This window comes from Bos indicus x Bos taurus, chromosome 20 (assembly GCF_003369695.1).
Source record: "Bos indicus x Bos taurus breed Angus x Brahman F1 hybrid chromosome 20, Bos_hybrid_MaternalHap_v2.0, whole genome shotgun sequence".
Taxonomy (NCBI): Eukaryota; Metazoa; Chordata; class Mammalia; order Artiodactyla; family Bovidae; genus Bos; species Bos indicus x Bos taurus.
This window is the reverse complement of record NC_040095.1, coordinates 65,066,863-65,090,788: the sequence shown is the minus strand read 5'-3', so window position 1 is coordinate 65,090,788 and position 23,926 is coordinate 65,066,863. Positions and strand designations below refer to the sequence as shown.

The following is a 23,926-nucleotide window of genomic DNA, read 5'->3' as shown; positions in this document are numbered from 1 at the left end:
TGTAAGCAGTGAGACTCCAATTTTAAAATTTTTTAATTAAATTAAAAAAAAAAAACAATCATTGTCCTTAGAAAGCTTCTCTTCTCATGGATTACCCTCTCTTCTACTGGTTTCTCAGGAGTGGAATGAATGAATCAAAAGAGAACAAGCATTTGGGAGCTTTTCATCCTTGTAGTGAAGTCATGAGCTCTAGGGGCTCTCCATCCTTGTAGTGAAGTCATGAGCACTGGGGGCTCTCCATCTTTGTAGTGAAGTCACTCAGTCGTGTCCGACTCTTTCTGACTCCATGGACTGTAGCCCACCAGGCTCCTCCATCCGTGGGATTTTCCAGACAAGAATACTGGAGTGGGTTGCCACTTCCTTCCCCAGGAGATCTTCCCCACCCAGGGACTGAACTCGGGTCTCCCGCATTGCAGGCGGATGCTTTACCATCTGAGCCACCAGTATTCTTATCTGGAAAATCCCATGGATGCAGGAGCCTGGTAGGCTACAGTCCATGGGGTCGCAAAGAGTCGGACATGACTGAGCAGCTTCACTTTCACCTTCATCCTTGTAGTCAAACACCTCCCTGAGAGGGTCGTGTCCACATGGGCACCAAGTGCTTCCTCAGTTGTCACTGTGCTTTTCCAGGTGACAGAGGAGACGAGCATCATCCTACAGACCCTAGGCTACACGTGCACGTGTCGGGGAATCATCAACGTGAAAGGAAAGGGGGACCTGAAGACCTACTTCGTCAACACGGAGATGTCACGGTCCCTTTCTCAGAGCAACCTGACCTCCTGAAGCCTCGCCTTTGTTTCGGTGGGAGGACTGTACCTTCAGGACGATGACAACGCACTTTCTGACTGCCACTCGCGTCCCTCGTCTGTGGTGTGTGTGTGTGCTCTGTTCTGTCCTCCGGAGCCTCTGCAGACTCCTTCCTGTGACCTGGTGGCCTGCCGTTCGGTGTCTGACGTGTGCCAAGATTGCCCTGCCACTCGCACTGTGCTTACTCCTAGCAGAAGGAACAGGAGCGCGCATTACCGCAGAAGAGCCTTCAGCGAAACTGACAAAGAGGGGAGAAATGAAACAAACAAAAATTCTTAAGGCAATAAAACTAGGGGAGGGGGGCTGTATATTATCTTCCGGTGCATGTTCTTTTCTGGAAAATATGGTAGCTCGCCAACCGCATCCGCTAGTCTGATACTAAAACACACAGTATTTGTGACTAAGTTGATTCTGTTGCCCCACCTGGAATCCGACGTGTTCGCCCACGTGTCTCATTGCAGTGACTGTCCACGGGCCCAGCTGGGACCCGGGGGCCCCCGTCACCCTGCTCTCTCGTGTCTCGTGCCAGCAACACCTCACCATCCATCACCAGAATTAGTTCTTACGACCTAGGACTAGTTTTGTACCAGACGCGTCTGATGTTTTGATGCCATTGTCTTTTGTAAGGTTAATTCATTAAAAGTTTTATGTACTTTGGTTGATAGTCTGTGTCTTCCCCACCACACCCCCCGCCCTCTTTCCAGAACTGAGTTGGTTTTCCACGTCTTCTCCCCTGGACAGAGCTGTTTCAGAAGGGACTCTCCCAGAAGCAGAGGAGGAGCTATCCTTTTTCTTCCCCTGATGTTTATTTATTTGGCTGCCTCGGGCCTTAGTGGCAGCATATGGGATCGTCACTGCATCACGATGGACCTTACGTCGCAGGGCATGGTCTCTCCAGTGTGGCCCACAAGCTCAGTAGTTGCCGCTCAGGCTTAGTTTCCCCAAGACACGTGGGATCCTAGTTCCCCAACCAGGGATGGAACCCACGTCCCCTGCATTGCAGGGAGGATTCCAAAGCACTGAGCCACCAGGGAAGTCCCTGAGACTGTTGAGCTCTCCTTGAGTAACTTAGATGGAGACAGAGTTTGTGGTGCTGGTCACTGATTATGCAGTGCTCTGGAAAGTGTGTCACATGATTTTCATCTTGACCTCTCTATAGAGCATTTTCAGGAGACATGGCTTCAATCTCTGTGTCAAGAAGATCCCCTGGAGTAGGAAATGGCAACCCACTCCAGCATTCTTACCTGGAAAGGCCCACGGACAGAGAAGCCTGGTGAGCTACAGTCCATGGGGTCACAAAAGACTTGGGCATGACTTAGCTACTCAACAACACAGAAGATTTACAGGGAAAACTATTTTACCAGTAGAACGATCCTCTGCTAGCATCAGCACATGCTCTGTTCACACACTCTGGTCCACTGTAATACTTCAGTAGAGCTGTGAGACACAGAATAATTTGGAATTCTGTACATCAGCATGCCAGTAATTTGAGCTAATGAAAGAAGCTGCCAAAACTCCACGGGTTTCCGGTTATGTCTGAGGAGACTTAAGATGGCACAAAGGCAACAGCTGTGCATTGTTGAAGACAGGAACACTGGAAAAGCGTGTTTCTGTAAATCCAACACTAAAGTTTTGGTGTCTTTCTTTACATAAAGATATCATACTTTACCAAAGTGAAAGTGAAGTTGCTCAGTGGTGTCTGACTCTTTGCGAACCCATAAACTGTAGCCTACCAGCCTCCTCCATCCATGGGATTTTCCAGGTAAGAATACTGGAGTGGGTTGCCATTTCCTTCTCCAGGAGCTCTTCCCAACCCAGGGATTGAACCTGGGTTGTAGGCAGATTCTTTACCGTCTGAGCCACCAGGAAGTCCAATACTTTACCAAAGAGAGGAGTAAATAGCAGGTTGGCCAAAAAGTCTGTTCGGGTTTTTCAGTAAGCTGTTACGAGAAAATCCAAACAAAACTTTTTGGCCAACCCAGGTCATGCATAATGGAATGTCTAAAAGTAGAGCTGCAAACGCCAGCCTGTCTGGGCAGACTGTAGCTCAGGGTAGGCCTCTGTAAAAGGTAGAAGACCCCAGTGATCCACTAGGAAGCGGCTGGGAACTTGGACTTGAAGCAGAAAAGCCCTCGGTTTGATCCCTGCCTCTGGTGTTTTGCTAGCTGTGAGACTTTGAACACACATTTCAGTTTCTCTTAGGAGTATTTTCCTCATTGGCAGCTCATGGGGTCAAGTCTGATTAACAGAGCTAATGACCACGAGAGAGGCTGGCGGGTACCCAGGCCTTGCTCCTGCCAGTGCATTGCAGGATCAACACGGCCGCCCTGCCAGGACCGTGGCTCATACTCGGTAAAAAGCGCTTATCAAAATTAATAACGGCCTTCATCCCAGAGTGGGGATACAGCATGACTGGTCCATTTGTCTGCCTCAGTCAGAAATTTTTGATCCTATAATTGCAACTCAGCATTGGCTTTAATACATCTAATTCTCTAGAAAGGTGAGTGAAAGGAGAAAAATGGTATAAGGGTATTTGTCTTCACTGTAACCGAAATCTGGGTTAGGACGCCATAGGTTCAGTGACTTCAGATGGCGCCTGTGGGTTCTTCTTCCCTTACAGCCTACAGCAGCCACCCTAGGGCTCCCATGTCACCTGCCCTTAAAAGAAGACACCTGCAGATGAATGATTCACCAAGAGATCTTTTTTTTTTTTAATTTACTTATTTTAATTGGAGGCTAATTACTTTACAATATTATGGTGGTTTTTGCCATACGTTGACATGAATCAGCCATGGGTGGGTGCAGAGGGAGGTGGGAGGGGGTTTCGGGACAGGGGGAACACATGTACACCCAAGAGCTCTCTTTTATAAAATATTTATTTATTGGCTGTGCTGGGTCTTAGTTGAGGCCTTAGAACTTTTATTTGTGGCATATAGGATCTAGTTCCCTGACCAGGGATCAAACCTGGACCCCCTGCATTGGGACCTCGGAGTCTTAGCCACTGGATCACCAGGGAAGTCTCTGCCAGGCACTCTTAAATGTTTCCCTTCAACCCCTGCCCTGGAATGCAAAGGGAGATTTTTTTTTTTTTTTTTTTTGCCCCCAAGGCTGTATCTCCAGTCTCATCAAACAGTAGACTTTTTAAAGCAATGAGTCATTATCAGAGTCCACCTCTCAAAGGTCTGTGCATACCTGGCTCTCTCAAAGTGAGGTTCCCAGACAGCAGCATCAGCATGACCTGGGAACATGTTAAAAACGCACATGCTTCAGGCCCCAACGCAGATCTGCCAAGTTGGAAATCCTGGTGGGCAGTGGGGGAGCACGCTCGCTGTGCTTAGGAGAACGACTCCAAGTGATTTTGATCCACAGGCAAGCCTGAGACCCCCTGCATTTTGCAAGAGAGGAAACGGGGTGCAGAGAGGTCCGGGGGCTTGCCCCAAGTTTCCCAGATGACCAAGATGAGATAAAACGGAAAGCTGCTTGTTTCCTGAATCTGAAAGTTGTGGCTCAGGGTCAAGGCCCCCGCAGTTTGGGCAACTCCAGACATTCCCATGAGCAGATCATGCAAATGAGAGGACCTGTCATCCACGTCCATCAGCCATCATGCCTGCGACACTAACAACACGGAAGAGTCCTCAGGCTCTTCTGAACCTCCAAGTCTTGTAGGAATTCCGCTCCAATGAAAAATGCTGTGAATCCAGTCCCCTTAATTCTGCAGAGTTTTCGATACGCCTGTTTAAAGAAGTCTACATTATCATCAGTCTTCCATGTTTTTCCTTTTCCCAGTGCAGCAGCGCTTTCCTAAAGACAGCAACACTCTGCTTTTGAACAACACTGACTCGTGGTGGAAACTTGATAGGTCGAAACAAATCCTTTCAATATATGTTTCTCTTTGATAAAGTTGACTAACAGGCATTCATTGTTGTCTTTGAAGTGTAAAAGTCAAGATGCTAAAATAAATACATTTAATTTTCCCTTGCTGTCTAACAAATGTGAATTTTTGAAATCTTGCCCAGTTCAAGGCCTGCTTTTTAAAAGCAGTGGAAGGGTAAGGGAGTGGGGTCTGACTTAAGGTAACTGAAAGTAATCTAGTCTGTTAATTTACGGCAACTACTTTCAGATGAAGGCATTTCTTTGAGATGCTTTGTCTTTCTCGATAATCAAGACTGAAAAAAGTGTAATTTATAAAAATTTCCATAACCCAAACTTTGTATACTTTCTATGATGTTATTATAAATGTAGCTAACACACCCAAAGGCATTCCAAATAAACTGCTAGTTATTTGAAAAAAAAAATTTTTTTTAAGCCAGCTATAGTGAAAGTACTCTTGCCTGGAAAATCCCATGGACGGAGGAGTGTGGTAGGCTACAGTCCATGGGGTTGCAAAGAGTCAGACAGGACTGATCCACTTCACTTTCACTTTTCATAGTGAAAAAACATTTTCAAAAGTATAAAGAAATATTTAAGAGCCGCTCAACCTTGAAATTGCCAGGAACACAGTGTCATAAAGTCCTTAGTCAGAACAATACAAGGAGCAATGGAGGAATCAGCACTGAAATTAATTAGTCACCTGCCCATTAACTGCTAAGCTGTGGGAAATTTAATCACAATAGATGAGGGGTGATTTCTTCCAAGAGATCCATTCATTTAAACCATAGCCAAATCTTAACACTTGAAATAAGTTTCAAATCATCTCCAGAGTAAACATTTCCAACTTTCATTAAAAGCAGCAGCTGCTTCCTAAAAGAAAACTACAAATGAACCGTCACTGCCCTATGGGGTCATCGAAGACCACATTCCAGTGGCCCCTTGATTCCCACACAAACTCTTCAAGGCTTGGAACTCCCACTTTAAAGATTGGGCTTCTCTGGTGGTCCACTGGTTAAGAATCTGCCTTACAATGCAGCAGACACGGGTTCAATCCCTGGTCTGGGAAGATTTCACCTGTCCTGGGGCAACTAAGCCAGAAGCCCTAGAGCCCAGGCTCCGCAGCCAGAGAAGCCGTGGCAGTGAGAAGCCCCTGCACCGCCTGGGGGGAGTACTGCCCCTGCTCACTGGCCACTGGTCCTGCAGGGGGCTTTTGTCCTTAGTTATGCAAATTTCTGTGATTTGTGCCTCAGACCTCTGGCGGGGGAGGGGGCGGTTGTAGAATCTAGAGTCTAATTGTGCCAAAAGGCAATTTTATTTTATCTCCCATTAAGTGTTACCTGTGCCAAGACACGGTAGCAGTTCCCATAACTGGTAAGAAAAACATCTGAACACCATTGCTATGAGCGCCTGTCAGGGAGACACGCAAACCTGCAGAGGAGCAAACAGAAAGCAAAACCAACCGCGGTCAAGGGGGAACAAAGTTTTCACTTTATTCAGATGCCCGCAATGGATCACTCTCCAGCATCATTTCATCTTGAAATTGGTTCCAGCGGAAAAACGTCCTACCAGGTGTCCATCCTAAGAATCGCAGGCCTTTGGCCAGGCTGGTCGCCCAGGAAATACACAGGCAAGCAGCCCTGCGTGGTCCTTGGTCCTTCCCCGCGACCCAGCGCGCATCCAGGGGAATCAGGGGCGCCCACCGGCCCCGGGAGGCCCTCCGAGCGTCCCCAGCGCTGCCCTCCCTCCTGCCTCGCTCGTGCGCCCTTCGGCCCATGCAAGGAGCTCAGGCAGGAGAGATGTGCCCGAAGCCAGGCGCCTTGATACTGGTGATATCGTTCTTCCGGTAGAAGTCGGCCTTCACGTGGCCCGCGCGGCCGTGGTCGCGGTTCAGAGGCTCCACGGGCTGGTCGATGCGCCGCCCGTAGACCGAAGACGACAGCACCCCCACCGGCCGCTCGCGCTCCTGTAGGAGGGGAAATACAGCGTTCTCACCTGTCCATGCCTTCGTGTCCCACACCCGCCTCCCGCCTCCACCGGGCTTCTCGGTGCACAAGAAACCTACAAATGAACCATCGCAGCCCCTAAGGAGCCGGTTAAGACCACACTGACGCCGGGGTGGGGTGGGGGGTGCTCTTCAACCAGGTCAGATTCTGTCCCCTCTGCTCCAGGCCACCAGTGTCCTCAAGACGTTCAGAGGACAGTCCAAGATCTTGCAGGGACGCCAGGTACCCACTGCCTTCAGGATCGAGTTCCTCCTCCTTCTCTTCCCTTCTCCCTGCTGCTCCTCCCGCCTGTCTTCTGTTCCCCTCCTTCCTTCTCCCAAACACTCATCTCCCCAACTCCTTATCTCCCCAGCCCCCATCACATCCCCAGACCTCCACATCCCCTTAAAAGGCTGTGTCTCTTTGCGTACCACTGATCACTGCCTGGAATTCAGTTCATCATTTACTGGTTTTTTTTCTTCTGTCTCCTCATGGGAATTTCAGCTCTATGAGGGCAGACACTCCTGTTTTGTTCACTTTATACTCAGTGGCATATGGGAGGTGCTCAAAATGTCTGACTGACTTTAAGTCATGCTAGGCATATATACTTGTGAGAAAAGTGAAAGTGAAGTCACTTATGTCTGACGATTTGCGACTGTAGTCCACCAGGCTCCTCCATCCATGGGGTTTTCCAGACAAGAATACTGGAGTGGGTTGCCATTTCCTTCTTCAGACCTTCCTGACCAGACATTGAACCCGGGTCTCCCTCATTGTAGGCAGACACTTTATCCTCTGAGCCACCAGGGAAGTCCGTACTTGTAAGAGAAAAGCACTAACTTCACTACTAACTGGGAATGAATTAATACAAACCAAAACCCACAGACTCATTGGAAAAGACCCTGATGCTGGGAAAAACTGAGGACACAAGGAGAAGGGGGCAACAGAGGATGAGAGGGTTGGATGGCATCACCGACTCAACCGGCATGAGTTTGAACAAGCTCTGGGAGATACTGAAGGACAGGGAAGTGCTGTCCATGTGGGTCGCAAAGAGTGGGACACGACTTAGCCACTGAATAACAACAACACAGCAGGAAAACTGTTCCTGTCTGTGACTTAAGCAGTGATACCTCTCAGCATTTCCATCATTCAACTTCACGTCAGTTACAAGTTTCATGGAAACTGACATGGCGACATTCTAAAACATTAACAGTGGCAGGCAAAAATCCTCTGATCAAAAAGCAGTCCCACCAGAAGCTCTTACATGCTGATTTCTGTGTATTGTACAAAGATGATGATATTAGTGCAGCACGTGAATTTTAATAAACATACTGTCCTCACATCAGACTTTATGGAGACAATGTTCTAGTGTGGAAGTGGGGTCTAACCCAGTGGGCAGATGGTCCTGACCCTGCCTAGGGGATGCACAGCCTCCTCCTCCTCCTTCCCTCCACCCCAGGCATCTGCTGTGAGCCTGACCTTCTCACCCTGGAAGTCTGGTTCCCTTGGTTGGTCACCACCCACCCTGTCAGCTCCTTCCAGAAATCTATTCAGATAAACAGAGGACCTGAACCATACAATGGTGCACACAGCGGCCCAGTAACTCGCGAGAAATAATCTCTCTTGCCTGTGTGCTTCCATTCCTGGGAGGCCAGGGCCCTGGAACCATGATACCAGGCCTCAGAGGTTCAGCAAAGACCTGTTTATCTGTTGGAAAGAACTTCTGAGTTTTGCTGTCATGGAATTGTTAAATTCTATAGGACTGGGCTGGGCTTCCCTGGTCATAAAGAATCTGTCTGCAATACAGGAAACCCAGGTTTGATCCCTGGTTTGGGAAGATCCCCTGGAGAAGGGAATGGCAATCCACTCCAGTGAATGGAGAATTCCATGGACAGAGGAGCCTGGCAGGCTACAGTCCACGGGGTCGCAAAGAGTCGGACACCACTGAGCGACTGACACTTTCACTTTCATAGGACTAAACAACAGTCACAGAAATGAATAGACTGTTTAACAGGGCAGAACCAAGCGACAGTGACCGCAGCTTCATCGTCTCTTCCTGACACCGGAAGACAGGGGAGAGTTTCGTGCGGCCGACTGGACACAGTGGTGAAAACGCACACCGGGAATCTGTTCACGCCCGGTGATACCCTCTTGCTATTACCTCCTCATTAATGCGGAGTCCCAGGCTTTTGGCGTGTTCTCTGTCATCTCGGTGTAACTTCTGATTATAACCTGGATCCCTCTTAAAAACACAGTCATACAGGGAAATGATTCCAGTCTAGGAATAAAAAGAGAAAGCAAGCCATGGGTTTATTCAGGGGCTGAGTCGTGGAAGTTTCAGGGGGCTTGAAAAGCCTGAACTCTCCCTGATGGAGAGTAGAGATAATGTATAGAGATTCCCCACAGCAACAAACGTGTGTAGAGAAGGTCATCATGTGGGCAGCGACGAGAGCACGGAGGCCAGGCCCCTGGTTCCCGAGAGCCCCCAACGGGGTAAAGATGTTTCCAGGGGCAATTTTCCTCCACTTGTTACAGACCCCCTTCTTCCCAGAAGAGGCTCCTCACTCTCCCTGACTCCATCCTGGAGCGCAAACCTTAAAATAATAATAATCTGTTTGATATCTGTTTTCTCCTTCATTTTTGCTTCTCTTGAATTTCTCAAATTTTCTCTAATAGGCTGGTACAACTTTGAAAAGCAAACAATCTCTGAATATTAGGACAATATATCCAAAGAGATGTTCTCCTTCTTCAGAGAGACAGAAATATTTTAATCATATACAGCAGCTATAAAAGCTATAATTCATATATGTATGAACATAGATATATATGTTTGGCATGTTATATATACATGCAAACTATTCATGTGTTTTATACATATAGCAAACATATGCATAAAACACACACACACACAGCTCTGATGTGTTAGAAAATGATCCTGTTAACAGAACTACCATCTGTAACATCTCCATAATTTTAATCCCCAATTTTTCTTACTACAGAAATAAAACTGCCTTATTTGGTATCTAGTAAAAGAAGAAATCCATGTATCAGCCAATCTCTAATTTCCACCTTATAAGTCAGGCCTGTCATTTATGTTCCTCCAGCCAAGTGCTGATAACGGTCTGTATAGTCAAAGCTATGGTGTTTCTAGTAGTCATGTACGGATGTGAGAGCTGGACTGTAAAGAAGGCTGAGCACGGAAGAATTGATGCTTTCGAATTGTGGTGCTGGAGAAGACTCCTGAGAGTCCCTTGGAAAGTAAGGAGATCAAACCAGTCAATCCTAAAGGAAATCAACCCTGAGTATTCATTGGAAGGACTGATGCTAAAGCTGAAACTCCAATACTTTGGCCACCTGATGCAAAGAACTGACTCATGGGAAAAGACCCTGATGCTGGGAAAGACTGAAGGTGGGAGGAGAAGGGTATGACAGAGGATGGCATGGTTGGATGGCATCATCAATTCAGTGGACATGAGTTTGAGCAAACTCCAAGAGATAGTGAAGGACAGGGAAGCCTGGCATGCTGCAGTCCATGGGGTCAAAGAGTCAGACATGACTTAGTGACTTAATAACTACAAAAACCATCTGCCTTGAATCCTCCAACAGTGAACACAGATGGGCCATCTCACTGGAATTGGGATCACAGGGTCTGAGGCTGCTTATTATTTTTTTCCTAGTATTCTAGGGAAAAAATTCTAGTATTCATGCTAGAATGACCCCCTCCAACTGCAGGACACAGAGGTACAAGGTCACAGTGAAAAGGATGCATGATGTGTGCACCATCTGGTGGAAATCACATCCCGCAGACTCTCAGTGCGGGAACTCAGGGCTTCCAGCAAAAGTGGAAACGGCTGGAGTGTGACGAAGCTTCAGCCCAGCCTTGGAAACGCCTTCACGCATCATCCATCCTGTGCAGGACAGTCCGCTCCTGCTCAGGAAGGTCTGAAGATAACCCAGACATGACTGCTGTCCTGGTACCAGTCCTACAGAGCCCAAGCTTGCTCTGCTCGAAGCTCAAGAGGCCAGTGAATCTACGAGGCAGGGTTTGAGGCAAGAAATTAGCCAGCTGACCGAGGAGCTGGCAAACTAACATCTTAAAATGACCATCTCATCAGGGTCTAGATGCCGGGTTCCTTTATAGAACAGAGATTGGAGGGTGGGGGACTGGGGAGGTGACAAAGTAAGCAAAGTAAAAAGGCCATTAATCTTACAAGTATCTCCTAGAATGGCAAGCCTCAGGCAGAGGATGTTAATTTCTTCCTTCTTGTCATCACAAGTGGACAGGGTCCTGAACAAAGGCACTTTTTCTCAACAGTCAGGCAGAGGGGCAGGGCCCTCTGAGGCAGCCCACTATGAATTATTATAATAACAGAAGCAACAGAAAGCAAGTCAACACACTTCCAACATGGAGCCATTTTGGCTCTTCCCTACAACACCATTAACCATCTAGTCAGGAAAACAAGGCTGTCTTTTAGAAACATTATTCTCAGGTTCTTCAAAGTTTCAGAGGCACCATGTACAAGACACTGATTCAGTGATGCTGGAATGCTGACCTGCCTGCATTCTAAGTCACTCCAAGTGCTAGAGGGGGAGCTGTGGCTTCTCAGTCTGTGCCCCAGTGGGCATGGAATGAGGTCACCTTGCAGGAGCTTCTTCTCGGCACCGCCTTGTCTCTCCCACGCAGCTGCTGGGTCTGTGCATGCCCTGGTTTAGCCGGCCCTGACTTTCACCCCTCCTGAAGGCAACCTACAGCCTCCTGAAGGCAACCTTGTACTCAGTTCAGTTCAGTCACTCAGTCGTGTCCAATTGAGACCCCATGGACTGCAGCACGCCAGGCTTCCCTGTCCATCCCCAACTTGCTCAAACTCATGTCCATCGAGTCAGTGATACCATCCAGTCATCTTACCTCTATCATCCCCTTCTCCTCCTGCCTTCAATCTCTCCCAGCATCAGGGTCTTTTCCAATGAGTCAATTCTTTGCAGCAGGTAGCCAAAGTATTGGAGTTTCAGCTTCAGCATCAGTCCTTCCAACGAATATTCAGGACTGACTTCCTTTAGGATGGACTGGTTGGATCTCCTTACAGTTCAAGGGACTCTCAAGAGTTTTCTCCAACACCACAGTTCAAAAGCATCAATTCTTCAGAGCTCAACTTTCTTTATAGTCCAACTCTCACATCCATACATGACCATGTCAAGTGGCATATGGGATCTTATTTCCCTGACCAGGGACTGAACCCCTGCCCCCTGCATTGGAAACACAGTGTCTTAACCACTGGACCACCAGGGAAGTCCAACCTTGTACTCACACAGATAAAAAAGCCAAAGACCCAGATCAATGGAGAGGTGATACATTATTCAGATTTTCGTGCCATGAACATTGGCTAGCTGTTTGGGGGAAAAAGAAAATGAAACAAGTCTTCATATCACACTACAGGCAAAAGTAAACTCAGGATGGATTAGTGAAATAGTTGAAAAGAAAAGCCATAAGGGGCCTCCTAGGCATAAAAGCAAAAGGGGAAATACCGCAAAGAGAATACCCACCACTCTGACCATGTAAAATCAGAAATTTGCTTATCACATAAAATTCAAACTTTAAAAACCTTTAGGAAATGATAGAGAAACCTCAGTATCTTTTTTTATAGACTCTTTATTTTTTTGGCCACACAGCATGGCATGTTAGATCTTCATTCCCCAACCAGTGATCAAACCCACACCCCCCTGCATTAGAAGTATGGAGTCAATCACTGGGCCTCCAGGGAAGTCCAAAATCTCAGTTATCTTTAACATCAATGAGTAGGATGTGCACAGAAGCAGAAGCTGGAGGGGTTGGCTGGGTGTTCGCTTCTAGCCTAGACAGATTAAGGAAATCTTGCAGCAAAAAAAATTTTTTTAATAATTCCCAGGCCAGTGGGCCCTGCAGAAATACATCAGAAGCTCAAGGATGCCTGCCACCCATTCTGTTGGGATGGTGGGAGGCAGGTTCTCCAAACAAGCATGCCCACCTTCTGTAAGGGAGCTACTGCAATGTGGACCATTCCCTTTTGGGTTCAGAGCTACAGGCCAGCCCCAGCAGAAGCCCAAAGGCAGACACAGACAGTAACTTGAAAGTCCGTCACCTCCATTTACACAGTAATACAATCTGGGCTCTTTGTCGTAATCTAGATGTTTCATCATCACTGGAATCCCTCCGGGCCCAGCTGACCCATGAAATAGGTGTGTTTCAGAAAGAGCCCACAGTGCAACCAAATGACCTGTTTCCCTAGGACCAGGAGCAGCTGGTGCTGGCCACGGGTGTCCCCTTCTGCACCCAGAGAACCTCGGCCAGAGAGGAGGTGAGCAGCGGGGATCCTAGGGGCCATCTCCTCTAGGGCTGTGGGTTTTATTATGCCCAGTGCCTCCTCTCAATCTTGGAAGCTGTCTTCCCAGAAGTTACACAAATTCTCACACAAATAGTTGGGGTAAGATTCTGAGCAAACTGAGGTCCAAGTCCTTTATTTTCTCCTCCCTTTCAGACCATTCTGAAAGTAAATACACTCTCCATTGAAACTTTAAACCAGATCAGCTCTGCAAAGAAGAAACAAGAGAAAGGAAACAAACATATTTTTCCACTGTGGCAAAAGTCCCAGTTCCACTGGGACTACTGAGTGCCCACCAAACACCTTTCTTCTTCCAGCGCAAACAGAAGACTGCAATGTCCAGTTCCCATCATAATATCCAGGGCAGGTGGGATACAGCTCTGGCCAGGGAATGAGGGTGAAATCAGTGGACACCACCTTCTAGGCCTAGTCCCCGAGAAACTCTCCTGCAGGCCTGCACACTCTCCCTGCCTGCTCTTTGTTGTTGTTCGGTCGCTAAGTCAAGTCTGACTCTTTGCAACCCCATGGACTGCAGCACGCCAGGCTTCCCTGTCCTTCACTGTCTCCCAGAGTTTGCTCAAACTCATGTGCATTGAGTCAATGATGCCATCCAACCATCTCATCCTCTGTTGTCATCACTTTATCCTCCTGCCCTCAGTGTTTCCCAGAATCAGGGGCTTTTCCAGTGAGTTATGTCTTCATATCAGGTGGGCAAAGTATTGGAGCTTCAGCATCAGTTCTTCCAATGAATATTCAGGCTTGAGTTTCTTTAGGAGTGACTGGTTTGATCTTCGTGCTGTCCAAGGGATTCTCAAGAGTCTTCTCCAGCACCACAGTTTGAAAACATCAATTCTCACCTTGCTCAATGGCCAGCAAATTAAAGGATCCAAGGAAGGACTACAAAGCCCCAAAGATTCCCAGGCCTTGGCAATAATGGAGCAACTAAAATGAAGAAGCCTAGTTTCCCAAGTCACTACATTCAGAAGAGCTGCCCAGGAGAAACATACATGCTGGGCTATATTTCATTATGTTTATTTGTTTAAGGCCAGTGGTGAGCTTGTGTTAACAACCTGTTCTCTGGGGATAAAAGACCCAATTTTGTAGCATTTGATCATTTCTGTGGTATAGTATGCCCATTGTGGCAACTGTAGGCTTTTAAATGAATACAAAGTCCAGAAGAAATGCTAAAATCCCCCTTTGTCAGTATGATCAGGCTCTGACACCCCACTAGTTAAGACTCTCTGGGTTTGGAGTCCATTTGTCTGCATAGCACGTCCCAGCCTACCTTGACTAAGAAGGTTATGACAGGACTACATTCATCGCCTCTCCTCACGGGCCATGGCACCACTACCTGTCACCTGCAGGCTTTCAGAACTGTCTGCCTACCCAGAGCGGAGTGACCTACTTTCAAAACTGAAAATTCCCAAGGTGACCGAAAGTAGTTTTCTTTGATTCTTAAGAGATTCATTTTTCCGTCTGGTACTTTCAGCACTTCTCCTTGGGACTTAGACAGTAGATGAAGCTTAAGGAGGTTGTTTTCATTAATTTTAACATTGTTCAAAATTCTGTATCTCAGAAGAACTGGAGCTCGTCAAGGACACAACCTTAACATTTTTAAAAGAACAATACTCAATTATCTCTTTGGTTCCCAGCAAAGACTGTTTCCTCTTTGGTGAGTTAAGATCCCAAGTTGGGGAAATTTTCATAACTTTCCAAATAATCTGAATACTTTGTCAATTTAACAAGAGTGGAGGCAGTTGCCTTCTCTCTTCCACTGATACCAGCTCCCCATTCACCCCCGCAACCTCCAACCCGCAGCAATTCACATCCAGGAAGAAAACGCCATCCACGTGGGCTGAAACCTGAATCTAATCTTACACGTGCCTAATAGGCTTAGGTATATTGGGGAAAGTGCTGTTTGCCTGTAATGCAGGAGACCCAGGTTCAATCCCTGGGTCAGGAAGACCTGCTGAAGAAGGAAATGGCACCCACTCTGATATTCTTTCCTGGAAAACCCCATGGACAGAGACACCCCCTACAGTCATTGGGTCACAAATAGTCAAGACACAGCTGAGTGACTAACACTTTTCATGTATTATTTGATTGTACTTCTTAAAAGGGGATGATTATGAAAGAGTCTGAGATGTAGTGTTAAATGAAAAGAGTGTGCTGCAAGTAAACACACATAGTTGTGTAATCATGTGGGAACATGTTACTAGTTTAAGAAGTTTGACACACATGATCACATTCATAAACACACACAGAAGAGCCTTCACCATGTGTTCACACGGCGGTCATGACTGGTAGGAAGGCTTCTTCCCCACTCCCGGTGTTTCCTTCCAGAAGGAGGACTTCCACTAGAAGGGCACACATGACCCCCCAGTTCACTCCATCCTCCTTCCTTGGTGACCCCTTCCTAAGTTGGAGGAAGACACTCAGCCCCACCCCTCCAGGCCTTAAGTTTCCAGGGACAGATCACTGAGCAGAGCAAGTGCAGCCAGCCCAGGCAGAGAGAGGCAACCACAGTCCACTCCCAATTTTGGTCCCCCTAGGACAAGAGCAAGGTCAAGGATAACCCAAACAGCAGATAATCCAAAAGGAAACTTCTGTTTAGTCTAAGAGGCTAAACTTGTCAATCGGTAACTTGTCACTTTGTTTAAAAAAATCTGCATCCATTTATTCATCCTTACTGATTCATCAGCAGGTATTTATGACACACCAACTGTGAGACCGTGGGCATTCTTTCAATTGTTGAGGACACAGGAAGCATATGAATAAATCCCTGCTCTCCTATTTTAATGAGAGGGGGAAAAAAAACCCAACAGGATAACTAAGGAAAATATTTAGTAGGTCAGACAGTAGTAGATGCCAAGGAGAAAATCAGGTAGGAGTGGGAACGGAAATGTGTCTTGCAGGGGGCATACTTGCATTTGGCTAGTACACGCTGAGACTGGACGGCGTGTGGGTGCGAGAGTCCACTGGATAACAGAGAGAAACCTGTCTAGATTCTAAAAGTGGGCCAGCAACAGAACTGGGGCTCACCTGCCCGAGGTGTGGCAGGCGTGTGTGGTGCCTAAAGGCTCCTCCACTCAGGAGGGGCTCGTGGAGCTGAGATTGAACACTTCCTGAATCCTGCATGCTGGCACAGGCCTTTCAAAGATGCCCCTTTGCACCTCTGCATGGTCAGAGGTCTTTTTTACCAAGTCGTTGGCTGCACTTGGCAAAGGGAAATTCAGTATCAGGAGGGTAAAGAAACACTCAACCCCTTGCCTCTGTGTCTCTCCCACAAACCAACAAGGAAAGTTGGCTAATCCCACCAAAGCTGAGATAGGGCTTTCTGAGCAAAGCTTCCTTCACAACAGAGCTATCCACAATTCACATTAGCACGACAGAAAGCATATTCTAACACTGCCTAAGGTTTTTTTTTCTCAATGCAGCTCTTAGACTTTGAAAAATTTAATCAAAACCTTCATGAAAGGTCATTCTCCTCTGACTTAGCCTTTGCATTTCAGGAGCTGAAAAGCGGCTGAGGCGGAAGAAGAAGAAAAGTCATTTTTAAATACCATTGACTGAACCTATGGGGAAAGCACACACTGCTAGAGGCCCCTTCGGGAGCGAGACAGGAGTTGATAGCATCTTTTCTGGCAGCTTTAGAGGACAAATTTGTCTTCAGATCCGCGGCATTGAAAGTCAAAGTGTTAGTCACTCAGTCGTGTCAGACTCTTTGCTATTCCGTGGTCTGTAGCCTGCTAGGCTCCTCTGTCTGTGGCATTCTCCAGGCAATACTGGAGTAGGTGGCTATTTCCTCCTCCAGGGGATCTTCCCAACCCAGGGATGGAACCCGGGTCTCCTGCAGGGCAGGCATATTCTTTACCACCTGAGCCACGGGCTTTGAATAAGTGTGCTATTATGAGAGCTTTGACTTTGAGCTCCCACAGGGGAGATGCCTTAGAATTTAGGAACCAACAGATTGACACTTTGACACTCAGACTACCTGCCTCACCTGTGTTAATTTCCAACTTTGAACAAGGGTGGAGGATAAAAGACAGGCCCCGAGACCCAGCCTTCAGTGAAAGGAAACTCTAATCATCACTAAGATGAACAAATAAAAAGGATAATAATAAGAAGAGGTCTGCTCACACTGGGCTTACCGTGTGCCACTTTCTACCCCTTCAGTCAGTTGAGTTCAGTTCAGTCGCTCAGTCGTGTCTGACTCTTTGTGACCCCATGAATCGCAGCCTGCCAGGCCTCCCTGTCCATCACCAACTCCCAGAGTTCACTCAGACTCACATCCATCGAGTCAGTGATGCCATCCAGCCATTTCATCCTCTGTCGTCCCCTTCTCCTCCTGCTCCCAATCCCTCCCAGCATCAGGGTCTTTTCCAATGAGTCAACTCTTTGCATTAGGTGGCCAAAGTACTGGAGTTTCAGCTTTAGCATCATTCCTTCCAAAGAAATCCCAGGGCTGATCTCCTTCAGGATGGATTGGTTGGATCTCCTTGCAGTCCAAGGGACTCTCAAGAGTCTTCTCCAACACCACAGTTCAAAAGCATCAATTCTTCGGTGCTCAGCCTTCTTCACAGTCCAACTCTCACATCCATACATGACCACTGGAAAAACCATAGCCTTGACTAGACGGACCTTTTTTGGCAAAGTAATGTCTCTGCTTTTCAATATGCTATCTAGGTTGCTCATAACTTTTCTTCCAAGGAGTAAGCATCTTTTAATTTCATGGCTGCAGTCACCATCTGCAGTGATTTTGGAGCCCCAAAAAATAAAGTCTGACACTGTTTCCACTGTTTCCCCATCTATTTTCCATGAAGCAATGGGGCCAGATGCCATGATCTTAGTTTTCTGAATGTTGAGTTTTAAGCCAACTTTTTCACTCTCTTCTTTCACCTTCATCAAGAGGCTTATTAGTTCCTCTTCACATTCTGCCGTAAGGGTGGTGTCATCTGCATATGTGAGGTTATTGATATTTCTCCTGGCAATCTTGATTCCAGCTTGTGCTTCTTCCAGCCCAGCATTTCTGATGATGTACCCTGCATATGCAGGGTGACAATATACAGCCTTGACGTACTCCTTTTCCTATTTGGAACCAGTCTGTTGTTCCATGTCCAGTTCTAACTGTTGCTTCCTGACCTGCATACAAATTCTACCCCTTAGTTAAATTAATTCTCATAAGAGCTCCATGCAGTTGGCTCTGTTTGATCTCTGATTCAGAGATAGGCAAGGTGTGATGCAGTGGTTGCTCTGTGACTTGAGCTAATTAACACAGAGTCAGTACTTTACCCAGCTCTTCCCTGGTGGCTCAGCTGGTGAAGAACCTGCCTGCAATGTGGGAGACCTGGGTTCGATCCCTGGGTCAGGAAGATCCCCTGGAGGAGGGCGTGGCAACCCACTGCAGTAGTCTCACCTGGAGAATCCCATGGATAGACAAGCCTGGAGGGCTACAGTCCCTGGGGTCTCACAGAGTCAACACGCCTGAGTGACTAACACACACACACATACACACACGCACACACACACAGTATTTTCACCCAGGATCCTGAGCTCCTAAGGAACTAACCCGTGAGGGTGACACAGAGACTGACTGAAGAGCTAATTTCTCAGTGTTTCTTCTCAGCTCTGAGCGGAGCTTGGAATTATTTACAAAGAATTTAGTGGCAGCTGGGTCCCCCAGCAAACCTGTGATACACACTTCATCCTCTTTAGTCCAAATACTCTCAAGGTCAGAGGATCAGCTTCTGGAGTCCTGAAGCTGATTAAACACCACTTCACACAAGGACTTCATTACCATTGGGAGTTGGCTTGAGAATGGACTTTGAAATGTATTTTGTGGTTCTTGTTGCCTTGAAGGCCTTTTTATTTAAGTGTTAGCCTTTCTCCTGGGTCATTTTTTTTTTTTTTTTTTTCCTGTGACACTAAAGGCTTCAGGACTTGAATTTGCCTATGACCCCAGCAATCAACATTACTGAGTTTTTTAATGTTTTTTTTTCCCCTTACAATCTATCTGCATTACTTTTTTAAGGCCCATCCCTACCTTCCCAGGGCAGTAGGACATCAGAGCAGATGTTGGAAGTGTTTTCTGTAAAGGGACAGACAATCACCGTTTTAGACTTTGCCCGTCCCCCTGTCTTGGCTGCAGCTGAACTCTGTGAGGTTGCCACTGACAATACTAAACACATGAGGCCACAACTGTGTTTTAATAAAGCTTTCTTAAAGCGGGTGGCAGGGTGTATTTGAACTACGCTTCTCGCTCACTTTTGATCTCCTTCCAGGCACGGAGACCTGGTCTGGTCACTTTGGGCATCTCTCTGCTGCTTGGTTGATTTGGCCCCAGAAAGTTGGAGCCCCGTGTCTGATTGGTGAATTCAGGAAGAATAAACCGAGTCAGCCAAGCCTGCCGCAGTCAGACCCCAGAAGGAGCATCGCCCAGCGGCGGACCCCAGCTCCCAACCTTCCTCCAGATCCTGGGCACCCAGTAAGCTTGCTGCTCCGGTAGAAGCAATAGGAACCTGGCGACTCCCCTTGCTTCCCCATAGAGCACTCAGCCATAACCCACCCCCAAAAGGCCAGGAGCACTGGCTGAGTGTCCGGCCTACCCCACCCCAGCAGGCCCAGTCCCCCCAGCACCTCTTCCAGGTGTACTGTGCTCCTTCCCCCATCCCCGCTTCATGGCAAACAGATGGGGAATAATAGAAACAGTGAGAGAGTTTATTTTCTTGGGCTCCAAAATCACTGCAGGTGGTGACTGCAGCCTTGAAATTAAGACACTTGCTCCTTGGAAGAAAAGCTATGACTAACCTAGACAGCATATTAAAAAGCAGAGACATTACTATGCCAACAAAGGTTTGTCTAGTCAGAGCTATGGTTTTTCCAGTAGTCATGTACGCATGTGAGAGTTGGACCATACAGAAAACTGAGCGCCAAAGAATTGATGCTTTTGAACTGTGGTGTTGGAGAAGACTCTTGAGAGTCCCTTGGACTGCAAGGAGATCCAACCAGTCCATCCTAAAGGAAGTCAGTCCTGAATATTCATTGGAAGGACTGATGCTGGAGCTGAAGTTCCAATACTTTGGCCACCTGATGGGAAGAACTGATTCATTGGAAAAGACCCTGATGCTGGGAAAGATTGAAGGCAGGAGGAGAAGGGGATGACACAGCATGAGATGGTTGGATGGTATCACTGACTCAATGGACATGAGTTCGAGCAAGCTCCAGGAGTTGGTGATGGACAGGGAAGCCTGGGGATTGCAAAAAGTCCAACACGACTAACAATTGAACCCACCCCCACCCCCCATCCACCGCCCACCCCAGCTCCGCCCCTGCCCAGCCCCTCCGTGGCGGGGCGCGGGGGTCCGCCTTACTCCGCCTTACACCCTAAGACCACTTACGGTGGTCTTAGCAGCGGTTCTCTGGGGTCTAAGAACCCCAGAGAGAGGCCTCTCTACTACTCTCCCACTCCTGTGACCCTGACGCCCCCCTCCCACCTCGAACCTTTTACAGGCTGTGCGGCTCAAGCCCACCCCAGCCTTTTTGTGTAGCCGCATCCCCAGACTCCTAACCTGACACTGAAGCCCCGCCCCACCCTGCATCCACGCCCCCAGAAACCCTTCCCAGCAGTGTAATCCCGCCCCCAGCACCCTCCTTCTCAGTGTTCAGTTTAGTTCCTTCCATCAGTCGTGTCCGAGTCTTTGCGACCCCATGAACTGCAGCATGCCAGGCCTCCCTGTCCATCACCAACTCCTGGAGCTTGCTCAAACTCATGTCCATCAAGTCGGTGATGCCATCCAACCATCTCATCCTCTGTCAGCCCCTTCTCCTCCTGCCTTCAATCCTTCCCAGCATCAGGGTCTTTTCCAATGAATCAGTTCTTTATATCAGGTGGCCATAGTATTGGAGTTTCAGCTTCAGCATCAGGTTGGATCTCCTTGCAGTCCAAGGGACTCTCAAGAGTCTTCTCCAACACTACAGTTCAAAAGCATCAATTATTCGGCGCTCAGCTTTCTGTATGGTCCAACTCTCACATCCATACATGGCTACTGGGAAAACCATAGCTTAGACTAGATGGACCGTGGTCTGCAAAGCAATGTCTCTATGTTGTCTCACCCCGTTTCTTCTCCCTCTGAACCCCCTCCACCAGACTCCTTCCCGATTGGGCCGAAGCTCCCAGGACCCGTCCCCTTCGTGAAACACCGCCCCCATCTCATTCCCTGGAAGTGCAGCCCCGCCCCAAACACGTCCCCTTGGTCCCACCCAGGCATTGTAACCCCGCCCCTATTCTCCCCCCACCCCGGTTACCTCCCTGGACTTGCAGTCCCGCCCCCATTAGCCCTCCTGCCCCCTCCCCTCAATGCAGCCCCGCCCTTGACCCCCGCAGCCCCCACCAGCATCCAGTCCTCCGTCCCGGCCCTCAAGCACCCCGCTCACCGCCCCCCCCGCCCCGCCCCAACCCCACCCCAGCTCACCCAGCCCTGGCGGTAGTAGTAGCTGTGCTCCTTGGGGTCCTGGCGCCGCGGAGGGATGTAGCTGAAGGCGGACAGCGCCGAGATGGGCAGCGGCCGGGGCTTGCCCCGCAGCGCGGCGGCCGTGATCTCCTCCTCGTCGTCCTCCATTTGGCCGCCGAGCTCCGTCCGCCCGTCGAGGGCCCGGGTGCAGCCCTCCCGCCTCAGGCTGCTAGGCGCCCGTGTTGTGCTGTTGCCTGGAGACTGCGGCCGCGCCGCGCGAGTCTGGGAAGGGCGGGGCGAGGGCGGGGCCGACACGCCCCCATGCCCCCTGGAAACTCCGCCTCCCAGCCCCTTCTTGGGACAACGGGGAGCTCCATTGGCTCAAGCCGCTGCTGGGGCCGGAGACGGGGAGATGCCTCTGAGATCCGCAGTTTCCGACCTGCTCATCTTTCTGCGTGCAGTCTGTCTCTTCCTGGGACCGTGTTGGTTGGGCAACTGATGACCTTGCACCTCCTGTGTGCCGGCGCCTGGGATGAGTCCTGAACCAAGCGGACTGTCCGCTGGGATCTGACAGCCTGGTGACGAAGACGGGATCGATGTGAAATGACAAGTGATTCAAGAGGGTCTGGAGCAGCGCGGCCAAATAGAGACACAGAGGCGCACCTGTAGTTTCAAACTTTCTGGGAACCACACTCTCACCCTTCCCTAGGCAGCCGCGTGTGAGCTCCGTCGTGTCCGACTCTTTGTGACCCCATGGACTGTAGCCCGCCAGGCTCCTCTGTCCATCGGATTGTCCAGGCAAGAATACTGGAGTGGGTTGCCATTTTCTCCTTCAGGGGGATTCTCCTGACCCAGGGATCAAACCTGCATCTCTAGTGTCTCCTGCATTGTCAGGTGGACTCTTTACCACTGGGCCAGCTGGGAAGTTTTTAAGTACAGAGGACACCAATGTTAGGAAGATCATTCTTGTCTATTTTTTTTTTTTAGTTGTTTTTTTTTTTCCTTTGGATGCGAACCATTTTAAAAAGTTTTTATTGAATCTGTTACAATATTGCTTCTGTTTTTTGGATTTTCCCCACCCAGGGATGGAGCCCTCCTTTCTCTGTGTCTCCAGCTTTGGCAGGCGAGTTCTTTACCACCAACGCCCCCTTGGAAGCCCTAGGCAGGGGTCCTCATAAAATCACCAGGAGAGAGAGAGAGAATAAAAAAAAAAAGAAGAAGAAGAAGCTCTTATAATCAAGTACCTCCCTCAACCTCTCAAACCTCTTTTAAAGATCGGACACAGGAGGTCAGCTAATGGTCAGGAGCCGTCACAGCCTTGCATAGGTGACCTGGTAACACATTTTGTGAAATGGGAGCGGTTGATACCAGTTGTCTTGAGAACTCAGCTAAAACTGAGACTGAAATCGTTTTGTTGAAAAATCCTTTTGTGCAGCTATGTGGAGGTACATCAGTTAGCTTCAGCTCCCCCTCGGCTCTCTTCTGTACTAGACTGACAGCTGCAGAGGGCGCTGCACTCACCCTCTGATGGCTCAGTCTGGCACAGAGTAGGTGCTCACTCCACAGATAGTTGGTGATTCAGTAGAGAAATACAGTTGGCATACTGGCTTGGGTTCCTTCTAAAGGTGAGCCTGGGACAAGGGACTTGGATCTGTTGTTGTTCATGTCCAACTCTGTGAGCCCACGGACGGCAGCACGCCAGGCTTCTCTGATCCTAACCATCTCCTGCAGTTTGCCCAAGTTCATGTCCATTGAATTGCCCTCCCATCTTCCCCAATAGCATATTAGACATCTTCAGACCTGGGAGGACTCATATTTCAGTGTCATATCTGTTTGTCTTTTTATACTGTTCGTGGGGTTCTCACAGCCAAAATACTGGAGGGGTTTGCCACCCCTTCTCCAGTGGACCAAGTTTTGTCAGGGTCTCCACTGTGACCCATCCATCTTGCGTGGCCATGCATGGCATAGCTCATACCTTCATTGAGTTATGATAGCTTATGGTGAACGATGTCAGATTCGTGTTCTCCGAAGAAGATTTAGCTTCAGGACCAGGGACCAGGTTTGATCACTCAAGAGCTTTTGTGTAACAGAGTTTCATTAAAATGAAAAGGTTAGGTTAGTGAAGTTGTTCAGTCGTGTCCAACTCTTTGCGACCCCATGGACTGCAGCCTACCAGGCTCCTCCATCCATGGGATTTTCCAGGCAAGAGTACTGGAGTGGGGTGCCATTGCCTTCTCCAGAGGATCTTCCCAACCCAGAGATCAAACCCAGGTCTACTGCATTGTAGGCAGGCACTTTACCGTCTGAGCCACCAGGGATGCCCTAGTGAAAAAGGGACAGAGAAAGCTTCTGACACAGACGTCAGAAGGCGGGTGGAGAGTGCCCCGACACTTGCTTGTCTTAAAGGGAGTTACTTTTTCAATTGGTTATTACAATAAATCAAAAGATGTCTCAAGGTTGTAAA

At 48.4% G+C, this 23,926-nt stretch overlaps 2 protein-coding genes across 2 annotated transcripts in view; one reads left to right on the top strand and one right to left on the bottom strand.

Moving 5' to 3' along the window:
• Positions 1 to 1,464, top strand: part of ADCY2 (adenylate cyclase 2) — a 454,325-nt gene extending 452,861 nt beyond the window's left edge. Inside the window, exon 25 of the mRNA XM_027520567.1 lies at positions 631 to 1,464. Coding sequence (XP_027376368.1) covers positions 631 to 783 — 153 coding nt within the window. The 3' untranslated portion in view covers positions 784 to 1,464. The remainder of the gene's footprint in view (positions 1 to 630) is intronic.
• A 4,678-nt stretch (positions 1,465 to 6,142) lies between these two features.
• Positions 6,143 to 21,740, bottom strand: C20H5orf49 (chromosome 20 C5orf49 homolog). Its single transcript, XM_027520334.1, has 3 exons — positions 21,484 to 21,740; positions 8,818 to 8,934; positions 6,143 to 6,640 (listed from the first exon to the last, which is right to left on the bottom strand). The coding sequence occupies exons 1-3, from the start codon at positions 21,628 to 21,630 to the stop codon at positions 6,461 to 6,463; spliced, it is 444 nt and encodes a 147-aa protein (XP_027376135.1). The 5' UTR covers positions 21,631 to 21,740; the 3' UTR covers positions 6,143 to 6,460.
• Positions 21,741 to 23,926: the final 2,186 nt, after the last annotated feature.